Below are 24081 nucleotides of genomic sequence, written 5' to 3'. Positions count from 1 at the left end.
AAGGAGAAGAAATTTGGATACACAGAGAAGCACCAGACAGGTGCATTCAGAGAGACAACCACATGAACACACACAAAGAAAACAGCCAAGGAGAAAGGCCTCAGGGGAGGCCTCCTCAGGGGAGAAGCCAATTCTACCAGCACCCTGATCTTGGACCTCCGGCCTCCGGCACTTGGAAAAAAATAAATTTCTGTTGGTTAAGCCACCTGGTCTGTGATATTTTGTTATGGGAGCCTACCAAACTAATTCATTGTCCTATGCAATAACCCCAATCTTGGTTCAGTGCTATCTCCCCTCCAGAAAATTTGGCTCCATAGAGTCTTCAACTTGAGTAACTGCTCTACTTCTTAGAAGATGAGGTTGTATTTCCCTTGATCTTAACTCTTCTTTGGGGAGGCATAAAGATTTTTCAAGCAGACTTAGGTCCAGTCAGCAATAAATGATTGCCTTCTTTAGGAGAGATTAGTAAAGTATCAAAGAAATTCCCTCAGCCCCAAATATTTGTCACATTACTTCCCTCATAATTTAACCACACACATGGACCCTCTTCAGATCACTGAAAGGGGCTATCCAGTCCCACCACCCCCCAGTGCCCTTTAACATCTTTCATGTTGTTCCCAGGAATTTTTAAAATGTATCAAAATAAGACATTAATTAAGCACCTGCAAGGCCACATTATGGTATCAGCTGAGAATACATTTTACCCTTCTCCCAATTTTCTCAAATTATGTTCAACTATGATATTCTATCTAACTCCCTGAATCAAGTTATACTGTAAAGTGAACACCAGATGATGTTATATCTCAGGACTCAAACTTGTCCCATTTATTTTCATTGCCAGAGTTTTAATTTTCAGCCTTGTTTCAAATTCCTTCTCCCCAATATCACCAAAGTGATTTCTCTTAAAAATTAGAAACATATTCATATTGCTTTTCTCCCAGTAAAAAAAAAATCCTTCTACAGTACCAAAAACGTGGGCTATAAAGCTCCTAAATTAGCATAGACTACTTCATGTGACAATTCCAATTTTATCACCTGCAACTCCCTCTTTTTCATTTAATGATCAGATCACACCAATCTCCTTACCTTTTCTTGAATGGAAAATGACATTTTACAACTCCAAGTTTAATATATGTCATTCTCCTTGCCTGGAAGGCTTTTTTCTCACCTATGCATCTGGCCGCCCTTAATAACCTCCCAAATTCAGCTCTAGTATGAACTCTTCCAGAAAGGCCTTTGTAACTCATTCCCAGACCATAGCAAAGGTCACTCACTCACTCCCATGCCTCACAAATTACTCTATCTTTATACTCTATTCCCTAATTAGACTGAGGAGATGCTAAGAGAAGGGCTTATACCTTTACCATCTTCTGATCACCAGCACCTAGCACAGTAATTGAAAAGGTAAGTGTTAATTACATGATTTATTCAACATCAGAACAGAGTAGGAGAAGCATGCTCCATAGGTGTTTGCTTGTTTGCTTTTTCTGGGGGCGGGGTGGGGGGAGGGTAGTTAGGGATGAGAGTATTAAAAATGTTGTTTTTACAACACCTGGATCATCTAGGTAGAAGGGGCTCCTCAGTCCAAGCAGTTGGAACCCTTGTACACTATTGGTGAGAATGTAAAATGGTGCAGCCATTAAGGAAAATCTTATGATGATTTCTCAAAAAATTAAAATAGAACTATGATATGATCCAGCAATCCCACTTCTGGGTATACATCTAAAAGATGTTGAAAATCTCGAAGCAATATCTGTACACTCCTGTTTGATGCAGCATTATTCACAACAGCCAAGAGGAGAAAACTACCCAAATGCTCATCAACACTGAAAGTATAAAAGAAATGTGGTATATACATACAAGGGAATATTATGCAGCATTAAAAGAGAAGGAAATCCTGTCACATGCCACATTAATGAACCTCAAGGATATTATGCTTAGTAAAATAAGCCAGTCACAAAAGGACAAATACTGTATGATTTTCATTTGTATGAAGAAATCAAAATCATAAAACAGAACATAGTTGGCTGCCAAGGGGTGGTGGTGGTGAGGGGGGATTAGTGAATAGTGAGTACAAAGTTCCAGTTTTGCAAGATGAAAAAGTTCTAGAAATCTATTGCACAATATGTGAATATACATAACACAACTGAACTGTACACTTGGAATGGGTAAGGTGATAAATTTAACCAATTTTGTCATGATTAAAAATAAAAATATAATCTAAATCAATCCTCTCCACTTAGAGACAAGAAAAAAAGAGGCTGAATGTGGGGATATATCCAAGGCAAAACAACAGGATAAAGTCAGTTAAAAGGCAAAATGTTCTCCTGAGATCAGAACAAGGCAAGAATGTCCACTACCACCACTTCCATATAACATTGTACTCGGTGTCCTGGGCAGTGTAATAAGGCAAGAAAAATAAATAAAAGCCATTACAACTGGAAAGAAGGAAACTATATTTATTCACAGACTGTGTATGACACAACTACAAAAAATTCCAAGGAATCCACAAAATAACTAATAAAATTACTATGAGAATTTACCTAAGCTATCAGGATGTGTCAAATCACACAAACCATTTGCATTTCTATTTACCAATAATAAATAATTGGAAAATATATTTTTAAACATCATTTGAAATAGATTAAAAAGAAAAATAACAGAAAATTAATAGAAGATGTGTAAGACTTTTATACTGAAAGCTACAAAGCACTGTAGAAACAAATAAAGGAAGACCTATTACAGAGATACCTTTTTCATGAATTAAAAGTCAATATTAAGTTATCAGTTCTTCCCAAATTGATTTAGAGATTAATGCCATTCCATTCAAAATCTAGGCAGAGATTTTAGAGAAACTGCTAAGATGATTTTAAAACTGAAATGGAAATGAAAGGACCTAGAATAGCCCAATTTTTAAAAAGAACGAAGTTGGAAGACTATGCTACTTTATTATTAAACTTATTATAAACCTATAATAACCAAGTCACTTGGTATTGATATAAAGTAAAACAAATCAATGGAACAGGACAGAGGTGTACAGAGAGAGACCCACACATATATGGTCAATGGATTTTCAACAAAGATGCTAAGGTAATTCAATGGGGAAAGGATGGTTTCTTCCATAAATAATGCTCCATATCTCACACCATACACAACAATGGATTTGAAATAGACCATAGACTTAAACATAAACATTCAACCTATAAAACTGCCCATGAGACATAGAATATCATTTTTACCATTGAGAAGGCAAAGATTTATTATATAGAATCCAAAAATATCACCATCCAAAAGATGTTATTCATCTTTTGGCCTTGCAGGTGCTTAATTAATGTCTTATTTTGACACATTCTTTCATTATGTTTTGATGTTAGCTTCTACAGATGTCCTGTATTATGTTTTGGAAGTATCCTATTGTTGTTGTTGTTAGGTGCTATTTTTAACTTTCTCCCAGCTTTATATAGGTACAATTGACAAGTAAAAGGTATGTATTTATGGTGTACAATGTAATGTTTTGAAATGCATATACATCGTGAAATGATTACCACGATCATGCTAATTAACATATCCATCACCTCAGATAGTTATTTTTGTGTGTGCGTATGCAGAGTAAACATTTAAGATTGACTCTCTCAGCCAATTTCAAGTATAAAATATGGTATTATTAACTACACTCACCATGCTGTATATTAGATCTCTAAAACTTATTCATCCTGCATAACTGAAACTTTGTACCATTTCCTCATTTCCTCATATCCTCTAACCTAGAGCCCCTGCTTGGTACCATTCCACTCTATGATTCCATGAATTCAACTTTTTTAGATTCCACACAAAAGTGAGACAATGTAGTATTTGACTCTCTGTGATTGGCTTATTTCACTTAGTATAATGTCCTTGAGATTCATCCTAATTGTAGCATGTGACAAGATTTCTCTCTCTTTTTTTTTTTTAAAGGTTTATTTATTTATTTATTTGAGAGAGAGAGAATGAGAGAGAGCAAGTACATGAGAGGGGGTAGGGTCAGAGGGAGAAGCAGGCTCCCCGCTGAGCAGGGAGCCCAATGCGGGACTCGATCCAGGGACTCCAGGATCATGACCTGAGCCGAAGGCAGTTGCTTAACCAACTGAGCCACCCAGGCGCCCAAGATTTCTCTCTTTTAAGGCTGAATAATATTCAGTTGTATGAATATACCATTATTTCTTTATCTGTTCCTCTGCTGATAGACACTTAGGTGGATTCCATCCTTTACTATTGTGAATAATGCTACAATAAACAAGGGAGTGAGTAAGATATCTCTTTGAGATACTGGATTTCATTTCCTGGGATTGCTGGATCATATGGTAGTACTATTTTTAGTTTTTTGAGGAAACTCCATAATATTTTCTATAGTGGCTGTACTAATTTGCATTCCCACTAACAGTGCACAAGCATTCCTTTTCCTCCACATCCTCACCAATACTTATCTTTTGTCTTTTTTTTATAATAGTTATTCTAACAGATTAAGGTGATAGCTCAATATAGCTTTTTAAAGGTTTTCATTTAAATTCCAGTTATTTGACATATGGTGTAATATTAGTCTCAGGTATACAATTTAGTGATTCAACACTTCCATACAATACCCGGTGCTCATCACTACAAGTGCACTCCGTAATCCCCATCGTCTATTTAACCCACCCCTACCACCTGCCTCCCCTCTGGTAACCACCAGTTTGTTCTCTATTGTTATGATATACATTATCTCTGATGATTAATGGTGTTGAGCATTTTTGCATATACCTGTTGGCTATTTGTGTGTCTTTATTGGAAAAAATGTCTATTCAGGTCCTTTGCCCATTTTTAAATTGGGTATTTGTTTCCTGAATTGTTTGAGTTCCTAATATATTTTAGATATGTACAGTTTACAAATATCTTCTCCCATTCCACAAGTCAACTCTTCACTCTATTGATTGTTCTTTGCTGTGAGGAAACATTTTAGTTTGATGCAATTCCATTTTTCCATTTTGCCTGTGCTTTTGGAGTCATAATCAAAAATCATTGTCAAGACCAATGTTAAAAAGCCTTCTCCCTATGTTTTCCACTAGTAGTTTTATATTTCAAGTCTTATATTTAAGTCTTTAATCCCTTTTGAGGTGATTTAAGTATATGGTCTGAGGTAAGGGTCCAATTTCATTCTTCTGCATGTGGATATCCAATTTTATGAACACCAATTTTAAAAATTTTTTTAATTATGTTCAATTAGCTGAGAACTTCCCTAACGTGGGAGAGCAAACAAGCATTCGTGTCCAAGAGGCAGAGAGGACCCCTCCCAAAATCAATAAAAATACATCAACACCATGACGTTTAATAGTGAAGCTTGCAAGTTTTACAGCCAAAGAAACTGTCCTGAGAGTAGCTAGGGAGAGGAGGTTCCTTAAGTATAGAGGAAGGAACATCAGAATAACATCAGACCTATTCACAGAAGCCTGGCAAGACAGAAAGGGCTGGCAAGACATATTCAGGGTACTAAATGAGAAGAACATGCAGCCAAGAATACTTTATCCAGTGAACACCATTTGTTGAAGAGACTATCCTTTCCCCATTTTATAATCTTGGCACCTTTGTTAAAGATCAATTAACTGTAAGTGCATGAATTTATTTCTGGTTTCTATTCTGTTCCCATTGGTCTAGATCTGCTTTTATGCCAGCACCATGCTATTTTAATTGCTACAGCTTGGTAGTATATTTTGAATTCAGGAAATGTGATGTTTCCAGCTTTGTTCTTTCTCAAGATTGGTTTGGCTATTTGAGATCTTTTGTGGTTCCATAGAAATTTTAGGACTGTTATTTTCTATTTCTGTGAAAAATGCCATTAGAATTTTAATAGAAATTTCATTGAATTTGTAGATTTCTTTGGGTGGTATGGACATTTTAACAAAATTAATTTTTCCAATCCATGAGTATGGATATCTTTCCATTTATTTGCATCTTTTTCAATTTCTCTAATCAATCTCTTTAATTTTTAGTGTACATATATTTCACCTCCTTGGTTAAACTTATTCCTAAGTATTTTATTATTTTAATGCTATTATAAGTGGGATTGTTTTCTTAATATCCCTTTCTGATAGTTCATTATTATGAATAGAAATGCAACAGACTTTTGTACATTGATCTCGTATCCTGCAACTTTACTGAATGTGTTTATTAGTTCTAACAGTTTTTTTGGTGGAGTCTTAACGGGTTTTCTATATATAAGAAAATGCCATCTGCAAACACAGACAATATTCATTCTTCCTTTCCAGTTTTTTATTTCTTTTTCTTGTCTAACTGCTCTTGCTATGACCTCCAGCACTATACTGAATAGAAATGGCAGGAGTGGGCACCCTTGTCTTGTTCCTGGTCGTAGAGGAAAAGCTTTCAGCTTTTCACTTAGGAAGTTAGCTGTAGACTTGTCACATGTGGCCTTTATTATATTGAAGTACATTCTTTATAGTTTGTTGAGAATTTTTATCATAAAACGGTGTTGAATTTTATCATATACTTTTTTCTGCATCTATTGTGATAATCATCAGGGGCTGACCTATATGTTGGGGCTGTAGCTGCCTGCTTCACACTGGGGTAGACATGGAAGCTACATCCACAAGGGCAGGCATTCAGCCTGGGGCCTCAGGGCCTGACCTAGCACTGTGGTGGCCAGGAGTGTTGTTCTGGGGGGAGTGAGCTTGGGCGCCCTGTGTTGGGGTTCACAGCAATGTTGGATACTACTTCACTCTTCCTGCCCCTAGAGTGTCTCTATGCATTGCACTGCTCAGGCTTGAGGAAAGGATGACATTGGTAATGGGAACATGTTGTTCTTACCCTCTTCAATGTGTCTTTTTTTATTTCTGGGCTCGGGTTCAGTGGAGATCTGGAAGTATTTACCAATCCATAACTCTCATCTGAAATCCTTAGCTCTTGTAAAGGTATTTTCATTTGTGGATAATTGTTCAAACTTATGTTTCTGTGAGAGTACAAGCTCTGAAAAGTACTATTTCACCATCTTGCTGATGTCCCTGTGGAAGTATCCTTTTATTGCTAGCTTGCTGAGAGCATTTGATTTTATCATAAGTAGGGTTTGAATTTTTCCATGGAGGTTCAGAATTTCTCTTCTTTTCAATGTGCTTTGAGGTATCTCCAAAGCAGAAGTGTGGTTTGTGCTTTATACATAGTGGGGGAGTCAGATCAGCAACCTTCCTCAGTCTTAGTTACTGCTTCCCTCTAGATATTTGTGGGGAAGCCCTAAAGTACAGTTCTCTTCTAGGCATAATGAGGTCAGCCTAAATTATTTACTTCCAGCCTCATAAGCCTTGGCCTACAGAAATCGAACAAGTAAGCTGGGAATTGTATTGGATAAAGGAATTCAGAGGGAAATGGGACTCTGGGGCCAGATGTCAGCCTCTTCTTCCTTTTGCTTCAACCATTTGTATTATGGCTGCAGTGAATCTTGTCTAAATGAGAGGAGAAAGGCAAGAACATTGCTGTAGCCAAACAAGGAAGGAAACAGTGAGAAGGGGAAGTAAATACAAGAAAGGAAGAGGATTCAAGAAACAAACAGAAAACTGTAGAAGAGAGAAAAATCTAAAATCTTCAAGTACCTACTATATATTAGGTACTATGTAAGTTGCTTTACATAAAATATCTCTACTCCTAACAACCCTGATAAAGAAATATTATCATTGCTCTTTTACAAATAAGCCGAATCTCAATAAGGATCACCAACTTTCCCTAGATGACAAAAAGGAAATGGTGGAAGGTATTTGTAGCACTAATTACTTAGCCTTTCCTGTGCACCAAGCTGTCCTATAGTTAAAGATGTGAATCATCCCAGAGCCTTGAAGGTTATATCCCTATGGGAGCAGGGTAAATAGAAGACCTTAAGGCTACATTCTGTTTGTAATCAATCAAACAATGAGGAGGGGATTTCTGGTTGTTGTTGTTGTTTAATCTTGGCAATAGTTCAAATTTATAACCTTCTCTGAGAAGGAGAACATATTTGATGTGATATAAGCAATTTAGTAATAGTCATGGTTATAATCTGTTATTAAAAAATAAGGCATCCTATCACAATTGCACAGTGATGAAACTGACAGCATGTTTTCTCCACCCTACCACGAACTATTCACCATCAGTCTTTCACTCAGAAAACAGAAAATTGTGAACAGAGATTATAAAAATCACTCAAATAAATACAGCATTCACTGGATTTCTGAAGGATCAAGATGCCTTTATATAGTGAAGCTATCTTCTCAAAATGGTTCTACCTTGAAAGAAGTGTTCTTTAAACAAATTGGCTCTTCACGTTCTATGAAGAACATTTACTCTTATCTTATTTTTGAGCTATGATGAGCAATGGAAGAATTACTTAAGCTTTCCTTCTTCCATCTTCGGTGGGCTCCACATCAAGTATAACTTCATATTGTACATATTATGAAGTCCTCCACATCAAGTATAACTTCATATTGTACATATTATGAATGTCCTTCAATCTAAAGGAGAAACTGCCAACAATATTTATTCTCATTAACTTTATTTAAATTAGCCAGCTTGACTTATTTTATAACACAATCAGAAGCAAAGTTCATCTTCCCAAAGACAGTGTAGACAGGAACATGTTTATTTCTTGTTTGAACAACACTGCAATTAGAACGGACAAGCTACTGACTATAATTGGATCTATGGGACATTATCCCTGGAGTTTCAGAATTTTAATATTGTACAAATAGATTTCTAACTTTAATTTGCTGTATGAATTGGAAACTTCTCACAAGCAACAAAAAACTTAAATTGCCTTACAGTGCCAATAGCTGGTCCTTTGGAGGATGTTTCTGGAGCATAGATGCCAGGGCAACTCTGGCTATATGAAAGAAATTTTTATATAGGTCTACCACCATGAGAATATCTGTCATCATCTTCCTGGGTTTGAGATGGAAACTGCAGACCTGTGTTGAAAGTTCAAGGCTTTCAGTAATTAATGTATGACTGCAGAAATTTGTATTTTTTTTTTCTCACTGAATGTCCCAAATAATTTTGGACAGAACTCTAAGGGTGACAGAAGAAATGATGAGCTTGGAAAGCAGAACAGTTCCTAAGTAAGAAGACTGTTACCAAACTAGGGGAAGAAAATCATTCCAATGGTTCAGGTAAATGGATGACTTATCCATAGATCAGTTATAAATGTGGTTTCAGAAAAAGAAAGAATGCATAAGATTATTTCTTTCCTCAATCTCTCATGATGTTTATGAAATAAACCTCCCCCTTCCCAACACTGCCAAAAAAAATATTGTATCAAAAATAACAGCTTGAAGATTTATCTGTTGACTTCCTGCTTGAAATTTTCCTAATTAATGACAAATTCCTTCAAACATATATTACTAATACTATCACCAAGCTAGAGAAGCATTTAACTACATAGACTACAAGTTCATATGAAGAAAAAAAATGCCAGAAAATATGAAGGGAGACAATCTTATGTTTTATATATAACATGTGATGTTAATCTTTCTATGCATATACATAAATGAATATGACATAATAAAATGTTCCAGGCAAATTTGACATCTGTAACAATTTTTTTCTTCCTGGGATTTTCCCACTACCCCAAAGTTGAGAGCATTGTGTTTGTGCTGTGCTTGCTGATGTACTTGATCACCCTGCTGGGTAATATAATTCTGATCTCCATCACTGTCCTGGATTCCCACCTACACAAACCCATGTACTTCTTCCTCAGCAACCTCTCCTTTTTAGACATCTGGTACACCTCTTCTGCTTTTATTCCAATGCTGGCAAACTTTGTTTCAGGGAAAAACACCATCTCATTCTTAGGGTGTGCTGCTCAGATGTACTTTTCTCTTGCCATGGGTTCCACTGAGTGTGTGCTCCTGTCCATGATGGCTTATGACCGGTATGTGGCCATCTGCAACCCCCTGAGGTACCCCATCATCATGAACAAGAGCGTCTGTGTGCAGATTGTGGCTGGCTCCTGGGTGACAGGCTGCCTCACCACCCTGGTGGAAACAGTGTCTGTGCTGCAGCTCTCTCTGTGTGGCCATAACACAATCAATCATTTCGCTTGTGAAATTCTGGCTGTCTTGAAACTGGTTTGTGTGGACACCTCCGTGGTGGAATTAATCATGCTGGTGATCACCATACTTCTCCTTCCCATGACAATGCTTCTAATTTGCATATCTTATGCATTCATTCTCTCCAACATCCTGAGAATCAGCTCAGTGGATGGTCAAAGCAAAGCCTTTTCAACATGCACAGCCCACCTGACTGTGGTGGTTTTGTTCTATGGGACAGCTCTCTCCATGTACCTGAAGCCCTCGGCTGTAGATTCACAGGAAATAGATAAATTTATAGCTTTGGTATATGCTGGATTAACCCCCATGTTGAATCCTATCATCTATAGTCTACGGAACAAAGAGGTAAAAGCAGCTGTGAAAAAACTGCTGTTTAGAAATCCTTTTAGTACTGTGTTAATTTCTGCCCTCAATAATATTGGAGCAAGCAGACTCATCTGAATAATCTCCAAGATTATCCAGAAAGCTGCAAAATAGTTGGTATAAACCAAACTTTGGAAAATACTCAGTTTTGATAGTTCAACACTAAGTTTAATATCTTGATTTGTCTTGTAAATAAAGCTCCTGAAATTAATGAATCACTTAGGCAGAATGAATTGTTTCCAGAAAAGTATTTAACATTCATTGAATATTAATATAACATTAAAATTATACAATTTATTATTGTTTCCTGTTTGACTTGCTATACATCTAAGAGTCAACTCTAGCATCACCATGCCAATAACTAATACCCCAAGAGTATAAAATTTTAGGCCTATTAAATTTGGAAATAATTTCTCCTTATACGATTTGCAATTATATCTGAATTTATGAAGAAATAGGTTTTTTTCATAAGTGTTGATACAATTTGAGGTATGTCTTAATTCATAAAACCAAGACACTATCAATTTTAGAACATTTCCTAGTTTCTAAATGTTAAAATGTGAAAAATATGGTTTTAGATTTAATGAACTATAGCATGATTGATTTTGTTTATTTGGGATGGATGTGTATGTGAGGGATGAATAAATGTCTATGTATGTGCAAAGATATCACAACAAGGGTTTGTACAATTGTAATCCTGCATATGAAGTGGAGTAAAGAAATAGCTTTTGGGACATCTTGAAATATCTATGGTAATAAGGTCAGAATATTCTCATATTAAACTTTGAATGTCTCAGTGAATTAATCAACACATACATGTACCATGTTACTATTTAGAGCATGCTAAATTGACCCATTAAGGCTGAAAAAGAAAAGATTCCTACCCTGTAGAGATTACATTGCAAAAGAAATGATTTATGAATGTACACACATATTGTGGGGAAACATTCATGGATATGTTTATTATATGTGAGCAAAATTACATAAACTGTAATTTTATTAATATTGTATATTGATGAGTTTGTCTTTTCCACCTTCACTGGGGCTGGGGAATTATGAAACCCATGTGTACACATAACTTCCTTTCCTCTGTATAAGAGAGATATTTTTGGACATACATGGCTGATGACTTTATTATGTGGAACAAGTGACTCTTGCTAGTATAGATATAATCTTCCCGAGTTTCAGATTTAGAGAAGGTGGAACAATTATAGATAATTATTGCAGAAGGTCTCACCCTGAACAAGTCAGAGTTTGCAAGGAATTATTGTTGAGAGTGAATGGGCCAATGATGGAAACTTGGGGAAAAAAAATTCAGAGCAGGAACTGTGCTGTGTTTTTTTTTTTTTTAATTTAATTTATTTATTTGACAGAGAGAGACAGCTAAAGCAGGAACACAAGCAGGGGCAGTGGGAGAGGGAGAAGCAAGCCTCCCGCCGAGCAGGGAGCCCGACGCGGGGCTCGATCCCAAGACCCTGGGATCATGACCTGAGTCAAAGGCAAACGCCTAACGACTGAGCCACCCAGGCACCCCTGTGTTGGTTCTTAATACAAGTACCCTTAGTATATATGAGTATATATAACTTTTTTCTTTCTCAGATAATAGATGCCCAATGCTATTAATTCAGAATCTCTCCAAAGGTAGGAACTGGGAATTTGTATCATAAATAAAAACAGCATAGTTATTCTAATTTTCATCCTTATTTATACATTTCACTACCAGACAACAATGACTACAGTGTGATGCTGTTATTTGGTTAAAAAGGAGGAAAGAGGGACGCCTGGGTGGCTAAGCGGCTTAGCCTTCGGCCCAGGTCATGATCCCAGGGTCCTGGGATCGAGTCCCACATCGGGCTCCTTGCTCAGCGGGGAACCTGCTTCTCCCTCTCTCTCCCTCTGCTTGTGCTCTCTCTGTCAAATAAATAAAATCTTTAAAAAAAAAAAAAAAGGGAGGAAAGAATCTTAACCCTATTACCTACCCAATCTCTATAATTATTTACAACAAACACCGATTTCAAGTAATCACAAACATTGAGCCTATTCATATTCATCTTATTTGTTTATATGGGTGAAAAGAAAATCTATAAATAAGGTATTGAAATTAAAGGCTTATGCCTCATTAGTTCCAGAAGTCATATGATATCTTCTTCAATAACTTTTGTCTATCACTGTTTCTGAGGAATGTGGATTAGCTAATTATTGCCTGTGAAGTAAGCCAACCAGCTGTCCATAGGCAAAACCCAATAAAATGGCCTTATCCCACTTAGTTGGATCACCATAGGCCTAGAGAAGGTCCTCAGATTTCAGGGCCTTTTGCAAGAGTCATCTTGTCTAAACAACTAGATCCAGGATAGAGTAAACTTCTGCATGGTTCCAGTATGTTTTGTTTGCTGTCTTCCAAAACTGGAAGTGCATATGTAATCTTGAATTGTATTTTGATTACTTCTTCATTATTCTATATTCCATGATGAACAGCCTCCGCTGCTACAACATTCTTCATCAAGAGGAGAAATAGTTAATTAGAATGAAGCTTACAAAATTGCATCATATTCCAGTCCTACTTCTCTGAGGTAACATGCAGGTCACACTCTGCAATATTCATATTCAGTGTCCTTGGATGTTTCACCCACACGGGTGCTTAATTTCAACAGATGAGTAACTTCAGCTCTTTGTGGAAAACTTTCTATTTTAACTTTCAGAGAGCAACCATGATTCCAAGTTCTTAAGGAGTGTCTCACTATGACCCACACCCATGTACTACTTTTAAATATATTCATGTGAGCTCAGAGGAAACACTTGCCTTTGCAATCACCCAGTAAATGGGAACTTACCATGCCACTAGATTTCTAAATGTCTGTCTGATTAAAGGTTTTTTTTTTTTTTCAGGTTAATAAGATTTTACATGATTTCTAATGTGGTCTTTTATTTTTCATTTCAGTAATTTCCCATAACCAAAGAACATACTAATACCTGTGCTACTTTACTTGTTTTAAGGTATCCAGAAACTTTACTGAACAATTCTAAAAATTAAGATCATCTGGAATGCTTGCCTAAAATATCATGTTCATGCTCAACCTAGATCCATCAAGTCAGAATTTCCAGGGGAGAGATCTCCATAAGAGACTCTTGACTATAGGGAACAAACTGAGGGTGGCTGGAGGGGAGGTGGGTGGAGGGATGGGCTAAATGGGTGATAGGCATTAAGGCGGGCACTTGTAATGAGCAGTTGGTGTTACTTGCAGGTGATAAATCACTAAATTCTACCCCTGAAACTAATACTACACTATATGTTAACTAACTTGAATTTAAATAAAATCTGGAAAGGAAAAAAAATTAAAAAGCATTTCCAGGGAAGAGATCTGTTAATCTGTATGTTTTATAAGGCCCAGTCAATATCATCATATGAGAATGGTGAAAATTCTGATTCAGAGCATTAAATGGAAGAGACTGAACCCTATTACCTAATGCTTTTAGAATGGGAGCAGGGAGGGGAGAGATGTGTTAAGTACCAAGGACATAGAATATCCCACTTCAGAATTGATCAGAATTTAGGGAAAATATGTGTTGTCTGCCAGAGCTTCATTATAAAGTACCAGGGAAGAGTCCATTTAAAGATGTGAAAAGTTTGAGTGCAAAACCCTTGGGACTCTGTTCAAAAAAAAAAGCTGTTTAAATGCAAGGTTTCATTCTGTTTTGTCTGCTGCAGCTTTCTTTGTATAGAGAAAAATGTTAAAAAACAAATTCATCAATTTAATTTGAAAAATATATATTTTTTTTTTTTAAGATTTTATTTTTAAGTAATCTCTACACCCAACATGGGCTCAAACTTACAACCCCCAAGATCAAGAGTCACATGTTCTACCGGCTGAACCAGCCAGGCGCACCCCTGAAAAAAATATATTCTAAATATACTGGAGGGATGAGATATTTTAAAGGTGATTTAAATATGCTTAGGTGTTTTTTTTTTTTAACTTTATCACTTTAGCAAGATCTCTTATCAGTAAAGGACAATAACAGCAGAATGATCCTAGAAGCTAGAGTCAGAAAAGCCAAGTTTGAGACCTTAATTTGGCATCTATAGCTCTCTCCTTTAAGATGTGAATCACATTTGAATACCATAGTATTATTAAAAGTTTTCTTAAAATGTCATCTGCATGTTGTGTTAAGATCAGTCTACAGGGGTAATTTTAGAGTCAGGAAGACTTTGGAAACCTATTGTAGTAATTTTAGCCCCAGGCCAGAGTGACAGTTACAGAGAAGGTGAGCAACAGTCAAATTCTGGATACACTGACAAAGCAGAGCCAACAGGATTTCCCAAAGGATATGGGTGAAGAGGAAAAGAAGCACCAAAGATGACTTCAAGGTTTTCAGACCGAAAAGTGGAAAAGGATAGAGGTGGAACTCATTGAAAGAAGAAAGGTATAGTCGGAGTAGATCTGTGGCAGAATACCAGGCATTCATTGTAGACACTAGGTGCAAAATGTCTATTAAATATGACAACAATGCTGAAGAGTGAATGTACAAGTCTCACGTTTAGAGCAGAAGTCTGGGACAGGGATATCAATTTGGGAGTCATCAGCATATGAATGTTTTTTAAAATCAAGAGACTGGATAAGATCACCAAGGTAGTGAGTATAGATAATAAGATAAGAGGTTGAGCCCTGGGACATCATATCAGCAATAGTCAGTATTAAAGATCTTTACCTGTCATGATGCAGGGGTGACAGATGATAGTGAGGCCTCTCCATTCTCTGTGTCCAATTATAGATCTGGGCCCACAACTGTCCACCCTGTCACACAGTTGTCATTCTGTATTTAACTATCATTTTAGTAGCTATATATTTACTTACATGAATTAAAAATATCTATCCTAATCATTCCTCTATTCAGGAGTGTTTCTAATCAGTGTCTATTATCACTAATGCTGAAATAAATATCTTCCTGTGTTTGATTTTCCCTTCTTTTTGATGAAATCTTAGAGTAAATTCCTAGGAGTGGCTTTACTTCATCAAAGGCAATGAACAATTTTATGGCTCTCAATAGAAAAGTTTTATAGTTCTTGAAATATATCCCCAAATTACTTTCAAAAGGGGTTATACCAATTTATTTTACATGCTACAGCTCTATTAAAATAGGTAATATTACTAAATGAAACTGCAACACTAATTCAACCCAAATCAAACTGTCTAAAACTACTTTTTCATGATATATTCTTTCTACAACTGTTTTGTTTTTTGTTTCACTTCTCCCATTTAATATGTGTCTTCATTTTTCTTATTAAATATCTTGTGTAATGGTATTAGTAGGCATTCAGATGGAATTTGAGAATTCAAATGCAGAGGAATTTGAGAAAAATTGGGCCTACCTTCAGAGCTTGAAAATATGTGTACATAGGAGAGAGTAATAGCTAGAGCTATAGTGACTCAAATGTCTGGACTTAAAAGTTACCCTTTGGCTACCTCACAGAGCTATATGTTGGCATCTGTCCATATGGAGTATGTCAGCAGTAATAGGTTGAGAAGCTGAAGACTTGGAAGTAAAATAATTCTGGTTAATGATGAAATATGAGGATTGGCCATGAAAATCAATTTCTAATATGGAGTCAAAGGAAAGGTCATTGAAGTTGATAAGATTAAAGTATAGAAACCAGATGACAACAAAGGAAGATTTTTCAGCTAGATCCAAAACAGGGTATCTCTTAGCACTCCATGATTGGATATCTCTACTCCCCTATTTAGGAAGAATGGTTAGTATGCAATAAACAGAAAGCTCTTGGGGGTTCAGTTTTTTTTTTAATTTCATCTTTTTTATTATCAATTTAAAGTTCTAAAATCCTACAAGAACAAAACTCCCTTTGACCTTAGTGAAAACAACTTTATGGGCCTGCAAACCTTATGTTTGATCTTGTCTCCATCTCTTAATTTACATGTAGGATGCTCGAGAAGAGATTGTGACAAATATTCTGAAAATGTGAAAGAATTTGTTATACATGTTTGTTTTCAAACTTTACACTACTAATTTACTTTCTCCTCAATTTTTAAATATATGTTTATCCTATTATACAGTCTGCATGTATGTTAGGCATAATTTCTTTTATGCATGATGTATTTGAATAAATTTACAAATAAAATTAAAAGTGCAATTAGTCTCAGGGGCACCTGAGTGGCTCAGTCAGTTAAGTGTCTGACTCTTGATTTTGGCTCAGGTCATGATCTCAGGGCCCTGGGATCCACCCTGCATTGGGTACCCGGCTCAGCAGGAGTCTGTTTGAGGATTCTCTCCCTCTGCCCCTCCCCCTGCTTGCATTCTCTTTCTCTCTAAAATAAATAAATAAATCTATTTTTAGAAAGTGCTATTAGTTTCTCTTTTGTTGATGTTGTTTTTATTGTCAAGGAGAGCTTGGACTCAAGTGAGCCCATTACATTTGTGTTTTCATCATGTTGGCTTCCTTTGTAGGCAGCCCAGTAGATGGTCAACTGGTCATGCGGCAAAAACTTTTCTGGACAATGTCTAAAGTAAGATCTTCATTTTGAGTGAAAAGTTAAGGATGGAGATTTCAGATGTGCTGAAAACAGAGGCAATCCTGAAGGAAGGGCACCTGCATGTCAACTGGTGTAGACAGAGTTTTCATCTTTTTTTTTTAAGATTTATTGATTATTTGTTTGTTTGTTTGTTTGAAGGGAGTAGGGGCAGAGGGAGAGAAAAACCCAAGCAGACCCCAGGCTGAGCGTGGAGCCTGATGTGGGGCTCAATCGCAACACCCTGAGATCACAACCTTAGCTGAAACCAAGAGTTGGACACCCAACCGACTGGGCCACCCAAGCATCCCATGTTTCATCTTCCAAAATGGTCTTTCTGTGTGTTCAATAATTTCCCTATTCAGCCTAATACAAAGGAGGAAAGGCGCAAAAACTAGTACACCTGAGCCTAACAATTGGAATTTATGTACACTGTTCTACTCTTGTAGTTTCTGTGTAATTGATGAGCAAGATGAGTCCTACTAAGTAAATCTATTGGGGTACAAGCTGTGTAAGACTGTCATAGCTGGTTTCCCAGGTAACGACTCTGAGACAGAGATTTGCCACTGGAGATTGACTGGGGCATGTCCTCAGAAACAACATCAATAAGAGGGTAAGAGAAGAGGACTGTGCAGAAAGGAAGTTATTTGCAACCCAGGATCAGAAGCCTCAGCCAATCCCACAGTGATCTCTAAAACTGATGGTCCTTTACAGAAATCCCAAATCGAGGCTAAGGTCTAGGGCATTTGTATCCCTACATGGAACAGTCATTGGATAAAATCTGACCCTAGGAAGGAGTAAAATCCATGGGCAAAGCAGCTCTCTCCAGCTGAAAGAAATTGCCACAGATGGACACAGCTGTGGATCATCAGCTGCCAAAAATCCCAGCAGGGTGGTATGCCACAGAAAAACAACTGCCATAGTGAAGATGAACACTTTAATTTGTCAAATGATAGGATGGGAAAGAAGTGGAAAGGAGAGAAAATAAAATCAGAAAAAAAGATCTTGGCAATAATAAACTCAAAACTTACAGGTGAATCTTATAAAAACAAAACAAAAAAAAACCTAGGTAGCCTCTGGGCCTGATCCATTCATACCCTTTTAAGAGAACCCCAAAATCAGTCTTGATAAGAAAATCTCCCAAGTTAAACAACCAGAGCCTAGTATATAATTAAGGTATAGTCTCTGGGCTAATTAGGGAAGATAAGAAGTAGAGAGAAAATTAAAGAAAAAGTGAAGGGCAGACTAATAATACTGTGCAGGATTTTCATTGTGCTTTGCCAGGCACTGTACTTGGTACTTAATAGCTATTTCATTGGATTCTATCAATAAGTCTAAGAAGTAGGTATTAGTCCCATTTTATGGATAGGAAGCTAAAGCTCATAGATTAAATGTCCAAGTTCATACAATTTAAGGAGTTGTAAGTCACCTTATCTAGATTAAGAAAAAGTCTTACATAGCACAACTTTCTTCGGACACACAATCAAAACTATGTGGCATGTGAACCCATGCAATGGTAAGTCATATTAAATTGATGTTTTATAGAGATTACAAATTATATCATACTTTTTATTCATAATTTATTATTTAATGATAGGCTATTTTATGCCAATAAAGAAACTGAAGTCCAAAGAAATGAAACAACCTGGCCTAGAATCTCCAACTGGGTGATGGCACAATGACTCCTATGAAACTCCACCCTATGTGACTTTAATATCATCACTCTTCTCATCATTCCACAGTATCAGCTGCTTGGAGAATTAAGGCCAAAACCTTTCTATCCATCTCTTTCACAACAGAATAAGGCTAATGAGCCCCCAAGTGATCTCTAACGCTTTAAAATCTGTAGGTTCCAAAGGGGGCCAGATAATATAGCATCAACCTAAATAAAGAGGTAAACTGAGCCAAGCCTGAATTACCAGAAAGTTTAATTAGGAATAGAAGATAAATTGCAATTTAGGAAACTCAAACTGTGCAAACCACAGGTGAGCCCTTTGAAGGTTTGGGTTAGGCTGTATTTATGGACAAGGAACATAAGGAGTCGGGAAGTTTCGGCTGGAGTCCAAGTAGGAATTTCACTTGCTTGAGGATGGGGAGAGATTCTTGGCAAATGTTCATTGTTGGGAGAAAATTCCAGTTTTCTGTAAGTCAGGCATTCACAGGGAATCAGTCTCACAGTTCTTAAGTTTTTTATTCCTGAGGGCACATGCCTGTTTCATTTTAGACTGAAATCCTTTCACACTAGGTAACTGTTTACTTTCTTTGTTAGTACATATATTGGTATGGGTAAAATCACTTCCCATGGACATGCAGGCCACATTCTAATATTTAATGTTTTACTGGAAACCACATCTTGTTCATTTCTAAGCTCCCTTAACAGTATGGGCCTGGGCAAGAGTTGCTTCATGAGTCTATAATAAATTAGGAGTCTGCCTCAGTCTGGCTTTGCAACTTGTTTCTTTGCAAAACCATTACTTTGTTTTCAAAGATCGGAGCCTGCACAAGGAAGATGGAAGGGATTGATGATTCCTTTTCAGGACTGAAGTAGACCTGATTACCTAACCAGCTCCAACATGCTCTCAAAATAACACAGAAGCATATCAGTATAGAGTGGCTTTGGCGTCACCACAGAAAGATGGCCTCTCCATAAGTAATTGCATTGTAATGAGAAAGAGAACTATTTGGTAGGAAAAATTAACTAAACAGGGAAGAAAGGCAATACTCTGAATGCCAGAGAAATGAGGGTTAGCAAGCGCTTCCAAGAGAGAATGACTTACGTACAAAGTGTTATGGTGACAGCATCATAAAGAATGAACAAAAATTCTCATGAAACAGGATTCCTGGCTGCAGTAGTAATACTAAAAGTAAGTAATAACTAATAATAATCCAGAACATTTATTGAATTATTACTGTGTTCTAGACACTCTCCTAAGTTCCTTACATGTAGTAATTTAATACAAACAATAATGTTATGAATTGGTATTCATAATAATTTATTCTGTTTCATCAACCATATTTCTTCCTCTACTTTCCAAACAAACAACCTTAGTAAAGAGAGATTAAGTGACTTATGTTGTTTACAAATCAGGTACATGCAAGAGCTAGGATCAAAGCAATTTGACTCCAGAACCAGTCACTTAATGATTATGCTATTCTTCCTCTCACAATAAACTGAACATCCTTGAATTCATGTTTCCTTCTCATCATCACTAACAGACAGTTATGTTGGAAAAACCTTGAAGTCCAAGTTCTTCAAAAGCTTTTACATTGGGTTAAATTCCTGAATCCTCATATTTATCTTCTTTTTTTTAATTAATTAATTAATTAATTTTTATTTATTTTTTTAATTCTTATGTTAATCCCCATACATTACATCATGAGTTTTAGATGAAGTGTTCCATGATTCATTGTTTGTGCATAACACCCAGTGCTCCATGCAGAATGTGCCCTACTGAATACCCACCACCAGGCTAACCCATCCTCCTACGCCCCTCCCCTCTAGAACCCTGTTTGTTTTTCAGAGTCCATCGTCTCTCATGGTTCGTCTACCCCTCCGATTTCCCCCACTTCATTCTTCCCCTCCCGCTACCTTCTTCTTCTTTTTTTTTTTCTTAACATATATTGCATTATTTGTTTGAGGTACAGATCTGAGATTCAACAGTCTTGCACAATTCACAGCGCTTACCAGAGCACATACCCTCCCCAGTGTTTATCACCCAGTCACCCCATCCATCCCACCCCACCCCCCACTCCAACAACACTCAGTTTGTTTCCTGCAATTAAGAATTCCTCATATCACTGAGATCATATGATACATGTCTTTCTCTGATTGACTTATTTCACTCAACATAATACCCTCCAGTTCCTTCCACGTCGTTGCAAATGGCAAGATCTCATTCCTTTTGATGGTTGCATAATATTCCATTGTATATATATACCACTTCTTCTTTATCCATTCATCTGTCGATGGACATCTTGGCTCTTTCCACAGTTTGGCTATTGTGGACATTGCTGCTATAAACATCGGGGTGCACGTACCCTTTCGGATCCCTACTTTTGTATCTTTGGGGTAAATACCCAGTAGTGCAATTGCTGGATCATAGGGTAGCTCTATTTTCAACTTTTTGAGGAACCTCCATACAGTTTTCCAGAGTGGCTGCACCAGCTTGCATTCCCACCAACAGTGTAGGAGGGTTCCCCTTTCTCCGCGTCCCCACCAACATCTGTCGTTTCCTGACTTGTTAATTTTAGCCATTCTGACTGGTGTGAGGTGGTATCTCATTGAGGTTTTGATTTGGATTTCCCTGATGCCCAGTGATATTGAGCACTTTTTCATGTGTCTGTTGGCCATTTGGATGTCTTCTTTGGAAAAATGTCTGTTCATGTCTTCTGCCCATTTCTTGATTGGATTCTTTGTTCTTTGGGTGTTGAGTTTGATGAGTTCTTTATAGATTTTGGATACTAGCCCTTTATCTGATATGTCATTTGCAAATATCTTCTCCCATTCTGTCGGTTGTCTTTTGGTTTTGTTGACTGTTTCCTTTGCTTTGCAAAAGCTTTTTATCTTGATGAAGTCCCAATAGTTCATTTTTGCCCTTGCTTCCCTTGCCTTTGGCGATGTTTCTAGGAAGAAGTTGCTGCCGCTGAGGTCAAAGAGGTTGCTGCCTGTGTTCTCCTTTAGGATTTGGATGGACTCCTGTCTCACATTGAGGTCTTTCAACCATTTGGAGTCTATTTTTGTGTGTGGTGTAAGGAAATGGTCCAGTTTCATTCTTCTGCATGTGGCTGTCCAATTTTCCCAACACCATTTGTTGAAGAGACTGTCTTTTTTCCATTGCACATTCTTTCCTGCTTTGTCAAAGATGAGTTGACCATAGAGTTGAGGGTCCATTTCTTGGCTCTCTATTCTGTTCCATTGATCTATGTGTCTGTTTTTGTGCCAGTACCATGCTGTCTTGATGATGACAGCTTTGTAATAGAGCTGGAAGTCCGGAATTGTGATGCCACCGGCTTTGCTTTTTTTTTTCAACATTCCTCTAGCTATGCGGGGTCTTTTCTGGTTCCATACAAATTTTAGGATTATTTGTTCCATTTCTTTGAAAAAAGTTGATGGTATTTTGATGGGGATTGCATTGAATGTATAGATTGCTCTAGGTGGCATTGACATCTTCACAATATTTGTTCTTCCAATCCATGAGCATGGCACGTTTTTCCATTTCTTTGTGTCTTCCTCCATTTCTTTCATGAGTATTTTATAGTTTTCTGAGTACAGATCCTTTGTCTCTTTGGTTAGATTTATTCCTAGGTATCTTATGGTTTTGGGTGCAATTGTAAATGGGATCGCCTGCTTAATTTCTCTTTCTTCTGTCTTGTTGTTGGTGTATAGGAATGCCACTGACTTCTGTGCATTGATTTTATATCCTGCCACTTTACTGAATTCCTGTATGAGTTCTAGCAGTTTTGGGGTGGAGTCTTTTGGGTTTTCCACATAAAGTATCATATCATCTGCAAACAGTGAGAGTTTGACTTCTTCTTTGCCGATTTGGATGCCTTTGATTTCTTATTGTTGTCTGATTGCTGTGGCTAGGACTTCCAATACTGTGTTGAATAGCAGTGGTGATAGTGGACATCCCTGCCGCATTCCTGACCTTAGGGGGAAAGCTCTCAGTTTTTCCCCATTGAGAATAATATTCGCTGTAGGTTTTTCATAGATGGCTTTTATGATATTGAGGTATGTACCCTCTATCCCTATACTCTGAAGAGTTTTGATCAAGAAAGGATGCTGTACTTTGTCAAATGCTTTTTCTGCATCTATTCAGAGGATCATATGATTCTTGTTCTTTCTTTTTTTAATGTATTGTATCACATTGATTGATTTGCGGATGTTGAACCAACCTGCAGCCCAGGGATAAATCCCACTTGGTCGTGGTGAATAATCCTTTTAATGTACTGTTGGATCCTATTGGCTAGTATTTTGGTGAGAATTTTTGCATCCATGTTCATCAGGGATAATGGTCTGTAATTCTCCTTTTTGACGGGGTCTTTGTCTGGTTTTGGGATCAAGGTAATGCTGGCCTCATAAAATGAGTTTGGAAGTTTTCCTTCCATTTCTATTTTTTGGAACAGTTTCAGAAGAATAGGTATTAATTCTTCTTGAAATGTTTGGTAGAATTCCCCTCGGAAGCCATCTGGCCCTGGGCTTTTGTTTGTTGGGAGATTTTTGATGACTGCTTCCATTTCCTTAGTGGTTATAGGTCTGTTCAGGTTTTCTATTTCATCCTGGTTCAGTTTTGGTAGCTGATACATCTCTAGGAATGCATCCATTTCTTCCAGGTTATCTAATTTGCTGGCATAGAGTTGCTTATAATATGTTCTTAGAATTGTTGTATTTCTTTGGTGTTGGTTGTGATCTCTCCTCTTTTATTCATGATTTTGTTGATTTGGGTCATTTCTCTATACTTTTTGATAAGTCTGGCCAGGGATTTATGAATCTTGTTAATTCTTTCAAAGAACCAGCTCCTAGTTTCGTTGATCTGTTCTACTGTTCTTTTAGTTTCTATTTCATTGATTTCTGCTCTGATCTTTATTATTTCTCTTCTCCTGCTGGGTTTAGGCTTTATTTGCTGTTCTTTCTCCAGCTCCTTTAGGTGTAGGGTTAGGTTGTGTACTTGAGACCTTTCTTGTTTCTTGAGAAAGGCTTGTATTGCTATATACTTTCCTCTTAGGACTGCCTTTGCTGCATCCCAAAGATTTTGAATAGTTGTGTTTTCATTTTCATTGGTTTCCATGATTTTTTTAATTCTTCTTTAATTTCCTGGTTGACCCATTCATTCTTCAGTAGGATGCTCTTTAGCCTCCATGTATTTGAGCTCTTTCCGACTTTCCTCTTGTGATTGAGTTCTAGTTTCAAAGCATTGTGGTCTGAAAATATGCAGGGAATGATCCCAAACTTTTGGTACCGGTTGAGACCTGATTTATGACCTAGGATGTGATCGATTCTGGAGAATGTTCCATGGGCACTAGAGAAGAATGTGTATTCCATTGCTTTGGGGTGGAATGTTCTGAATATGTCTGTGAAGTCCATTTGGTCCAGTGTGTCATTTAAA

General features: G+C 37.1%; 1 protein-coding gene across 1 annotated transcript; it reads left to right on the top strand.

The window, feature by feature from the left end:
- The first annotated feature begins 9551 nt into the window (after positions 1 to 9551).
- LOC118018143 (olfactory receptor 13F1-like) lies at positions 9552 to 10535 on the top strand. Its single transcript, XM_035016605.1, has one exon. The coding sequence runs from the start codon at positions 9552 to 9554 to the stop codon at positions 10533 to 10535; it is 984 nt and encodes a 327-aa protein (XP_034872496.1).
- Positions 10536 to 24081: the final 13546 nt, after the last annotated feature.

This window comes from Mirounga leonina, unplaced genomic scaffold (assembly GCF_011800145.1).
Source record: "Mirounga leonina isolate KUSES-001 unplaced genomic scaffold, KU_Mleo_1.0 Mir_170, whole genome shotgun sequence".
In the NCBI taxonomy this organism is placed as follows: Eukaryota; Metazoa; Chordata; class Mammalia; order Carnivora; family Phocidae; genus Mirounga; species Mirounga leonina.
Note: the sequence above shows the minus strand (reverse complement) of the source record. Positions and strands in the feature narration are given on the sequence as shown.

Coding starts and splice junctions, on each gene's coding strand:
- LOC118018143 (XM_035016605.1), top strand. CDS start 9,552: ATGTTCCAGGCAAATTTGACATCTGTAACAATTTTTTTCTTCCTGGGA.